At 28.2% G+C, this 11,835-nt stretch overlaps 1 protein-coding gene across 1 annotated transcript in view; it reads right to left on the bottom strand.

Moving 5' to 3' along the window:
* Positions 1–2,349: 2,349 nt before the first annotated feature.
* The window catches only part of LOC106681866 (forkhead box protein F1-A), a 37,979-nt gene continuing 28,493 nt past the window's right edge, over positions 2,350–11,835 (bottom strand). The window contains exon 2 of the mRNA XM_014422408.2: positions 2,350–3,708. Coding sequence (XP_014277894.1) covers positions 3,593–3,708 — 116 coding nt within the window. The 3' untranslated portion in view covers positions 2,350–3,592. The remainder of the gene's footprint in view (positions 3,709–11,835) is intronic.

Raw genomic sequence — 11,835 nt, 5'->3', positions numbered from 1 at the left:
ACTAATGAGATGTGTGGATGCCCATCTTCAACACCTATTATCCCTTGATTACAGAGACACTCCTCCATGTGTTTTTCAATGGTTGTATGTGGCTTAATTCTTTTTCTGTCAGTTAAGAAACTGGAAAATATCCCATTCGTCAAACTTCACAAAGATTCTCAATTACCATCTCGCTTGAAACCTATTGAATTTCTTAATATCTCTTCGGGACTCTTAAAAATTCTTAAACTCTCGCCTCACTCAACACATTTCAGCCAACTATGTACTAATAAATAAACAAATCTTAATTGATTATAATATCAAAAAGGGAATTCAAGAAAAGCTCTAAATGCCTTTAAAATTAGGACTACTCTTCAATATCATAAAACTAAAGCCGTAATTTTTACAAAACGACCTGTAATTTTTGAACATAATCTTGAATGATAAATGCCAAATACGTGAAAGACTTAATAGAAATGAGCAGTAGAGAGCAGCACTGATGCAAGTCAAACCTCGAGTTTTATAACATATACAACTTAAGAAGAGGTTTAATTAAGTATTTAGTAAAAAAAATAGAGATTTTGTCTATTAAAACTGCACAACCGCATTTATATAAAATCGTTTGAAGTTAATGCTGTGATTTTTCGCGAAAATTAATTTTCACGAGAACAAAACAATTTTGCTCTCAACGGCTAAAATAATCGATAAATAAATGACCAAGAAACGAAGTAATTTTTTCACCCTTTTTGAATAAACAAAATCAAACAATAAATGATTCTGTATAAATCAGTTTTAAGACTTATTTTAACATAGGCCTGTCCCTTATAAAGGTTTAATTATTAAACTAACTTATAAAAATTACAAACATACCACAACAAATGTTTAAGAATAATTTTTACGCAAAAGATAATTCTTGACAACTATTTTCTACAATTATCCATATTACTCTATAATAACTAAGAAATACTCTGAATATATATGTTTTATCCACAAAAATGTATATAATTATATTTTTAAAACAGTTTTAGTGTATCTGATATTTCTACTAATTAGTAAAATATATTTTATATGAAATAACTAATATAAAATATTATTAAGGTTATACATTCGTGCACTAAACGTTCCAAAATCAGTATTAAACGAGCATTGCCGGTTTATCACTGGCTATGATCGTAAAATGATCATATTTCTGTTTTCCTTGAATAACGGCACATCTGACAAAAACAAGTTTATTTTTTATTTTGTATTTTTTATATTTTACTGTAGACTATGGTTACTTTGTGACGACACTAATAGTTTTGGGGCTATATGTAGGAGAACCACCGCGAAAAAAGAAACTCCTGTCTAGGACACTATCTTTTTAATACGTATAAAATAAAACAAAACTTTTTTTTTGATATGCCACTATTTAAACAAGTCTGCGATATGTCAATTGCAGTGCCATTTTTAAACTAATGTTCTTTAAATCCTGTAATCCAGTAATTAACAATAAACAATGAATACAATTTCTTCAAGATAGATCTTACAGTTTATCACTGATGACCACTGAAAGATGTGTACTTAAAGCAATAGACTTCGAAGAAATAATTCATGGTTTCGCTAATCAAAAATCATAATCTCTTATAAATGTTTAAATTTTGTTTATGTTTGTAACATTTCACATAGTGAATAAAGCAATGAATTTAACCGGGACATAGTTTATTTACGTCGATAACCTAAAGTTGTTAATAGAGTATTTATAATATATTACATGAGGTATTTATATAATTTATTATTATATTTTCATTTATTCTTTCTTGCTTTTTATTTATCCTCATCTTATTGCCTTATTTTTCCCTTAGTCTCTTAGTGTGTAATTTTTTTTTTGTCTACTTGTCTATGTACGTGTTATTACGTCTCTTGTTCATTGAAATCTAAAAGGCTATGTTATTTCTTTTTTATATATGGTTATTATTTTTATTTTTTTTGTTCATTTTTATATAATTTTTGTCATATATTTACATAGTTTTTAACCCCACCTTAGTTTACTTTATTGTGTCTTTTTGTCTTAAATTGTCGATATATTCTTAGTTCTTTTGTATTTTTTTAGCCCTGATGAAACCCTGCAAAGTAGGGAAAAACATTGGTAAATAAATAGTTATTAACAATCTTTTGTTCCTTTTCGACCGGACACCCGACCATCTCATTCATAATCTTTTAGGTCAATTTACATATATAATATAAATATTTTCTGTGTTACTTACTTTTTATGAATTAAAGGCAATTAAAAAAAAATGAGGAAATTTATAGGATGTGAAATAAAAAAAAATGTACTTTTAAAACATATTTATACAAAATTTTAATTAGATTACAAAATAAATTTTCTAATTACTCCATACGTCTGGATACTTAAGCTTCATCCTTTTTTTTCTAATTAGTTAATGTATTTTAAAAACAAAATCAATTCTAGAAATTTAATTTGTTCTTATGGCACTGATAATTACAATTTTAAAATTATTTACAAAAGTATTAAAATTGTATTACTTGCTAACATAACAAGGATGGAACGAAATATAAGCACACAAAACATTCTACATAAATTCACACAAAAAAAATAACTAAAATATTTCTAGCTCATTTATTATTATTATAGATGACTAATGGCGTTTACAAATGAATAGGTATCCAATGGCAGTCATGTAATTGATAATTATTTCCAGTGGATTTGCAAGTATAATACATTGAATATTAATTTCAAAATACAATTAAACATAGGGTGGTAGATAAGAAGTGATGATTACCTGAATCAATTTTGCTCAAGTATCTATTTACTTCTAAACAGCGTTAACAAAATAAAATAAAAATTTAATACATTTTTAATTTTAACTAACTTTACATATGTTATTGGTTGTTGCAGATATTATTTAAAGGAACTAATTATTGTATTGTAAATTTATTATATCTCTAAGAAGTAGGTTCAGCTGGATGTACGATAAACTGCTCTATTTTAATGCAAGTCGTTGCTCAAGATTGTGTTATTCAGAATGCTTTATTATTAATAGATATTTTCGACTGAATAATATTAGCTCTCATGACTTACGAATAAATAAACCCTTTAAAGTAATATTATTGAACTAAACAATCAGGATAAGTAGATTGATTTATAAATCATTTATTTTTTCTTTTACGACCCATATGTTATAATTCCAGTTTATACCAAGCACGAATTTAAAGAATCTACTATTAGAAATACTCTAATTAACTTTATTTAGCTTTGTAGACAATATGAATATTTAGAACAGCTGTGTAAACACTAAATAACTCAAAACATTTAACTTCAATGACCAACCAAATAATTCAAAAACTTAGCCATCTTTATGGCCTAATTCTTATATAATAATTCAAAATCACTCATATAATAAGTATACACAATCTTTTAGGTTGTATTTTAAGAATAATATAATTTTATATATTTATACAATATATGACAAACATGATATGCAAGTGCACGAAACATGTATAATGAATCTCATTCTATGACTAAATGAAAATAAATTCCTTGATTAGAATATATATTATTATAATACATTTCATGAACAATTTTGATTACATAAACATTCTTTTGAAAAACAAGCTATGTGAACTTCTCATAAAAATGAAGAGGGGGCTGTGGAGGAGACGGAAGAAGATTGGGTGGCGGTGGGCTTAAAAATGGTTTCCGGTCCACTGCTTGCATTATCCCTCGTAACCCTGAAACAATTAATCATTATTAATACATTATTATATTATCATTATATATTAATACATTATAAACTATTATAGAATTGACATATTGACAGAATTATTATCTCTAATAATTTTTAATTAAAATCATAATTCGTAACGAAATTATTTAAGATTTGATCATTGTTGTTACTAACAATATATACAAAATAGAACTATTAACATAAATCATATTCAATCTCTAACAAAAACTAGAAATAAGCGAACTCTTGTAATAATAATAGTAAGAAATGTGATATAATAAAAATTAAATGAAAATTATTTACTTATTCCCAAAACTAAAAAAAAATTCAGTAGCTAGATAAATTAGTCAAATAAGTCTTAAGGTTATCATCTCGTTATGAAGAATCGAACAAAAAAAATATATAATTTCTTTAAAAAATGATACATTTTTTTATTTCCACGCAAAAAGTATTTGATAAAGTGCAGTATTTAGGGGGAAGGACTTAAATAATTGTCGACTTGTTCATGCCGTGGGAATTTATTTCCAGACTATTTGGCACCTGGAGAGAGCTAAGTACTAGCTTTTATATCAGTGTCTGGCAAAAAGTAATTACAATTATAATTACTTTTGTAATTGCTGTAATTTGAAATTACAATTTTGATCAGTAATTTTCTACTACTTGATGATCCACTATAATAGAAATAATTACTAGTTGCACCAAAGTATTCTCAATTAATCACTTCAATCAAATCTAATTGAAATTAATTTTTACCCAACACTGCTTTATACTAAGTTACCAAATTTTAAATATATTTATGGTGACAGTTATAATAATCAGATATTGAATCTGTAGTAATGCTAAGAAAATCTTACGATTCAATATTTTGAAAATATTGATGGATTATTATGCATTATTGCTTGAATTAAAAAAAAAAAAAATCAAAAATATCAAATCTGATCAGAAGAAATAATTAGACGAGCTTCGTTATACACTCAACCTGTTTTTTAAAAAACATAGTTTTCAACATAGATAACAACAAAAGTTTATTATGAAACTAGTGGATACAATAATGCAATTCTGGCTCCATCAGGGATGTTACTGTCCTGATATTAAGTCCTATGTTGCTTTCCCATCATTTTCTAATAGAGGTTTTATGATGTTATTATGTCTGTGTCGTGGGAACTTCTTCGCCAGACAATTTGGCGCCTGGCAGAACAAAATAATGGCCTTTGTAATGAATTATTCTAAAATATATTTAGAGAAACTGTTTCATTGATAAGGTGAATGAGTGTGTGGGAGATAAATTTGTTAAAAGATCTCATAAAAAAAACCATTCAACATTCCATACTTATATTATTTAAAACAAATAACAGCTATATCAATGATGTGAGAATTTTCTAGAGCTCACAATTGATGTTCTCATTCTATTCCATGAGAACATATGAATGTAAGAAATTCATTAACTCTGATGTACCTTTGGTCTAAGGAACAACCAGGTTAAATAAAGATGGCTGCTACCAATGTTCATACATCCATAACGAATCTCAAAAGCATGCTTGAGCATGTGTATGGTAACTATGGCTTATGCAAGCATACCACGCAAAATTTTCATTTTCATAAACAACATAAACGAAAATCAGTAGTTACTATATCAGTGACTAGTTTTATGCAACTAGCTGTTTGAGAAAAAGGTTTTTAAGATCGTACTTTAAAATAATTTGAGTATTTTTTATTATTAATTATAAATTCTGCGGAATCGAACTCCAACTCACCATACCAATAACCGAAGAACCATCAAGCGGAAGATATGTAGAACAAGATCTAAATCCGTGAGGCGCCAGGGAGCGACTGGGCCCGAAGACGGCGGTAAACAGTCGAGCCTTTAGCTCTTGCATGTAAACATTCTTCGCAGCTCTGGCTATTTATATGGTCATCAGGCCATCTGCTTTCTTCCGCTCTTCAGTTCAAGAATCTTCCAGGAATCTGGAAATATATCCTCATCGTTCCTCGGGGTGGAAAAATACGATCACTAAAAACTGCGATTTGAATCTTTGAAATGAAATGAAAAATTATCTTTATCTCAGGAAAAATCATACTCTGATTTATATGGATATATGGATGAATATTCATTTAAGAAACAAATTATGATCCTTTGTTCTCGCCAATGATGCAACAGCTTAACGATAGATAATGAAGGCGTGTACATAAGAAACGTCCTCCAGTTTTGTGTAGATTCTGGACTCGTGCTAAAGTTAAAACTACATATTTTCTGATTTTCGAAAAAAAAAAAAAGTCTAAAGACATGAAAAGGAAAAATTTTGAGTATTTTTTTTTTAAATTTTTGTTGCTACAAAAAATCGTATTTTAAGGTTCTTAACGGATGAGAACTTTATTTCTGCCAAGAATACAACAGTTTAACAAAACATATTGTATATATATGATACGAATGCGATCGGAAGAGATAGAGTTTCAGCCGTTTTGAATTTCTGTCTAAATATTTCCTTTTTTTACTCCTTTAGTTATTCATCAATTTCATTAATACTTGGTATTTATATATTTTTTTTATTATTGCTAACGATGAGAACTAGTTATTTATTTCAAATAAACAAAATTAAAAGTAGTTAAGAACAAGATGTTTTCAAAATTCGGCAATTTTGAGGTGTTTATGGTTGATCGTAGTTTAATATATTGGGATGATGGTCGGGGGGTGCTGTCAGCAAATAAACAAAACATTATTTATTCGTGCTGAATTTTTAGTTTCGACCTGCATTTCAGATCATCGGGGGTAAAAAAACTAAAAGAGATAACAACCATCATTCAGAGAAACATAAAAATTAAAATAAATAACAATCTAACAAATTTGGAAATTTACATGGCAATGAATTGAAAATAAAATAGTTGATTAATAAGAATGGGAGTATGTATAATGATGAGAAAATGGTGGAATGTGGACAATATATATGAGGAGAAGATAGGGGTGCGGTCAGAATATAACACAAACAAGTTGAAAGAACTTATTTAACAGTGCTAACGTTTCGGCTAGATTTTCTAGCCTTCATCAGGGCTAAGAACAAAGAACAAGATAACAACCAATGAATACAAAAACATTTTTAAAAAATAAATAGAATGATATATAATAAATAATTGAACAAAATGAAATTAATAAATGAATACTTTTTAACAGGACCCAAAATCACACTGGCTTTGGCTTCTGTCAAAATAGCCCTGAGGAAGCCCTGCAACGTGAGAAGAAGCATTGGCTCAAATGAAAATAGTTATTTCTATTTGAGTTTTTTATTCGCACCCGGAAATTATGCCATTTATGAATATTTTTTAATTTAGTAATAATTTAAAAATTAAAGTTATGGGGTTAGTTACTTAGTTTTCCGATTTCTTACTAGCAGGTGAGCTCTCTTTCTTTCTTTCTTTAACCCCTTCTCCTTCTCTATTCTTTTGTTAATTTTCCTTAACCTCGTTATTAGTTATGTTCACCACATATTATTATTGTTATGTTTTCTATTCACTTCTTTTGTCTAACTCAACGTTATATCTTATTTATTTATTCTAATATTATACTTACATGTTTCATTAGTTACAAATATTTTCTTTCTCTTATATTTTTTCTTTCCATAATTTAATTTTTAAATTATTACTAAATTAAAAAATACTCATATTGATTTGCATTATATAACTTTAAAATTTATTTCCTTTATTATGTTATTTTACTTACTTATTTAATTACCTATATATACGTTTTATTTTCCACTTCTTTCATCACTTTATTTTTATTAATATAATTTTTTACAATTATTTATTATGTATCATTTTGTTTATATCTCCTTTTTTTATTTTTTTGTATTCATTGGTTGTTATCTTGTTCTTTATTCTTAGCCCTGATGAAGGCTAGAAAATCTAACCAAAACGTTGGCACTATTAAATAAGTTCTTTCAGCTTAATTGTGTTATATTCTGACCGCAGTAGATAAAATATAATATTGCATAGGTAAGAAGATATGTATAAAATAAGACATATAAGTAGTGTATAAAAAGCTAAAAAAAAATAATTGAATCAACATAATGGTATGTATGAAAAAAAAAGTTAAATATATGATACAATGGGTAAGTAACTTATATATGAATAAAAATTTGGTTTTTAGCCCTGATGAAGACGTGAAATTCAGGTCGAAAAGTCAGAACGAATAAATAATGTTTTTATTTATTTGCTGACCGTACCCCCCGACCATCCTTTCCACATATATATTTTATTACTTTATTTTATAAATTCGCTTTAACATCTAGGGCATTTGTATCCCTAAATATGTGATTTCAGTTTGGTACGACTTTTTGCTTATGAGGTAAGAGGCCGTTCACATACACAGACAGAGACTTGAGTATTTGATCTCAGAAAAACGTGTATTTCTGTTGAAAACTCGAATTCGAAAATTTGCACGATCATAATACCCCCTTACTATATATTCGTTAGATCGGTAAGTGAAAGTGAGAATGATCAATTTAAACATTACAAATATAATTTCTTAGCATCCATTGAAAAACAAAATTTTTAAGAATAAAAAATTATCAGATCCTGATTTATAAATAAAATTAAAATGAATTCAGAAAGAATAACAAGAAAATATTTATTTAATCCTCACTTTTCAGTCTATTTTAATCCCACAAATACCGATTAAGTTGGTCTAATGAATCTATTGGTGCCACATACGACCATAATGCTATGTTGTGGACTTCGATGTTTTGTGCCATTAAATGAATCATTTAAGATTGATAATGAAAATTGAGTAGAAGAAGAAAACCGAGATGTAATCAATTTTTCTACTAGAAAAACAAATTAGGTTATTCCTATATTTCAATAATGATTTCATTTGATTTCAAAGCCATTTATATATGTAAATTAAAAAAAAATACTGTTCGTGAAACAGTAAAAAAAAATATATATACAAGAATTACTGAAAGTAGAAGCTTTTACATTGATCTACGTACATTAATTGCTCTCAACCAGAGTGGAAACCATTGGACTAACAGAATATGAGGGTTGAATAGAAGGCGTGGCCAACAGGTAACTGGGGGACAGGTAATATGGCAGGTATCAGGCACATAGAAGGGAATTTTAATGATGGAGATTGGGTTCCCTACTCAAGCAACTCATCTTCACATAGATAGTATAAATATAAAACTAAAATGTACCTATGTATTCCATGTATGGGTCAAAAGAATTGAGTTTTTTGGATGTAGATAGTGGGTATCTCTGACATCAAATAACAAATTTTTTTTTTTTTTTTAATAATTCATTTATTGATATTTACAACTGTATAGATATATACACATCAAGTAAATTTGCTGTAAGTGATATTATGACATGATAAAAACATGTGAAGAATCTACCCATTGATAGAACTCCAAAAACATTTCTAAAGGAGAAGATCTCGAGGCCATCTTATTTTCAGGCGTCTAGGAGGATTAGGTAGTGAAGGAGAAGCCAGGTTAGAAACAAGTTAGTTTGGGCGGTTGAAAAGTTTATTATGGAAGGATTGGTATCTGGTTCTGGCCAAATCGGCAACATAGGGGACAATATAACAAAATGAATACATTTTTTTATAATCATGAACACAAATAGAATTTATCCTGAGAATATCGTTTATCTTACTTGAGTATTAAAATCATGAGTTATAAAACTTTTTTGTAACTTCTTACAGGTAAAAAATATGGTCATTATTTTTCGAATTCTAATTTTATACATAATTTCGAATAATGGACTTTGTATGATTGTATAATAAAACTGACCATAAAAATAATCAAATTTGAAACTAGGAAGATGGGATTCATATATATAATAATATATGTATATATATTATTTTCTGCATGATTTGTAATTTTTTTTGAAAATTTAAATGCATTTGTTTAAAGTAGACTGAAATGAAGCTAATATGATCGTAACTCATTTAGAAATAGTCAAATTAAAACAGCCACATTTCAGCTGGATTTGCTGCATAGGAGAATAAAACAAGAAATATTTCTTTAATGTGATGGCGGAATTTTGGCTATAGGTTTTATTAACGACTAACCTGGAATCCTCCCACCAAGATTGAAAAGACAAGAAATTGCACGTCGATTTTGACTAATACAGCACTTACTTGACAAACAGTCTTCACTTCCAATTCATTACAAAAGACTGATCTACATGACAATAATAAGGCCTATCTGGACATGCGAAGTTAAGGTTTGGTACTCCACTAAATCTCGGAATTCATCTCGTATCCAATCCTTACAATCCAAAATCCTCAATGCTCCTTACTTTATCACCAATAAAATCATACGTAAAGACCTTAATGTTCCATATGTAACCGATCTAGTCCGAACCATTCCTTCTATAATAAACTCTCTAACCACCCAAACCCATTAGTTTCTAAACTTGCTTCCTCTGCCATTCCTGACAATCTTGCAAGTCGCCTGAAAAGATGGCCCGGAAACCTGCTAATGTAAAAACGTCATTAGAGGCCAACATACCAATGGGTAGTTTCTCTACACATCTGTGTCATCCAATTACAAACTAAAATCAAATTTACTGGATGTATGTATATGAATGTACAGTTGTAAATATCAATAAATAAATAAAAACAAGGTTTTATTAAATATAAAAATATTTAATGTGGTTCCTTAATTTTCAATATTTTCTATAAGTGGAAGTTCTGAGGATTAAATTTATCTAAAAGTGGTTTTAGGGAGGGTGGAGAGAGCTGTCCGTTGGGTAATATCTCACTGTGAATGCAATTGCGTCCTTAGAAAGGCTATTCAGATATAGGAAAAATATATAAGTGTTACACAGATATCGAAAGTTTGGGAAATACGTAACCACCTTTTTTATTTATTTATTTATGCTGTCATTTTTATTTGATTGACCCGAAATCATTAGATATATTGACCATTAATTAATTAGATGTGAGTTTATTTTTCTTCCTGATACAGCTCTAATCATTAATAATGTTCTTACATCGCCGACCTTTCAAACAGGCACCCTTTATCTAGTACTAGGGTTCATTTCGCTCTCCTCTGTTAAAGAACGAAATGGAAATTAAAATTCGGGAATGAATAAAATTACAATTTTTCAAAATTGTGAGGGAAAAAACTTTCAAATAGAATATATCCTATTCTATGTATGCACCTTCATAATCCTAAAATTATGTTATTTTTATCAATAATTTGTATCTATGTTATATGTGTACACTAGAAATACTTGTAATCATATTTACAACCTATTTGTCATATTTTCAATTACCATATTGAAGTCATGTCATCTATATAGTCATAGTTTAAAATTGTTTTATAACTACATTATTTAAATTATTTTCTTTCACTATTGCTGCATTCTATGCACTATTGGATTCTCTGTAGCACAAATCAATGCTCTGTATTATACATTACCACTTTGGACCATATCTACATGTCCAATATGTTGTTTTCTTACCTCCGTATTGATATATCCAATTTAAATCTATTGTGCAATTTAAGTTAAAAATTTATTATAAAAAAAAATGATTTTTTATAATTGGACCATTTTATTCTCACCCACTTTCCCTGATTTATTATATTTATATGGATAATCTATTTATTATATCGTCATAATATGTATTTAAATCATTTTTGTCTGTTTTATTGTTTAGTTTCTTTAATATTTTTAGTTTTAGGAATTGCTTCCAGAAACCTTTTGCTTTTAGTGTTTTGTCTCATGTCTATTATTGTGGAATTTTTTAAGTTAAAATTATGGTTTAACGTTATGCTATGGCAAGCCAGGGAGGTGCAATTAATATTTTTGATATTTTCACATGTCACAATGTTGCTTGATCCTGGTTTCTAGTTTTTTGGATGTCTCTCAAATATATATTTTTTCACAAACTAGCTTATAAAAGGCATTTAACTTTTCCATTTTATCTATTTTGTCCTTCATGTCAGACAGTTAGCGTTGCAACTTATTGTTATTGTACAAGCCAGTTCAAAAATTTGTATGATTTTATTCTATTAAGCTTTCTTTCTTTTCTTTTTATTAGTTAGGCCTGGAATGTATTGTAGTTTAAATTTATTTTTCATTAGAGTGCTACCAATGGGTAGTTTCTCTACACGCCTGTAACACTCCGATT

Source organism: Halyomorpha halys, unplaced genomic scaffold (assembly GCF_000696795.3).
Source record: "Halyomorpha halys isolate HHAL.00 unplaced genomic scaffold, Hhal_1.1 Scaffold372.1, whole genome shotgun sequence".
In the NCBI taxonomy this organism is placed as follows: Eukaryota; Metazoa; Arthropoda; class Insecta; order Hemiptera; family Pentatomidae; genus Halyomorpha; species Halyomorpha halys.
This window is presented reverse-complemented; position numbering and strand designations above follow the sequence as displayed.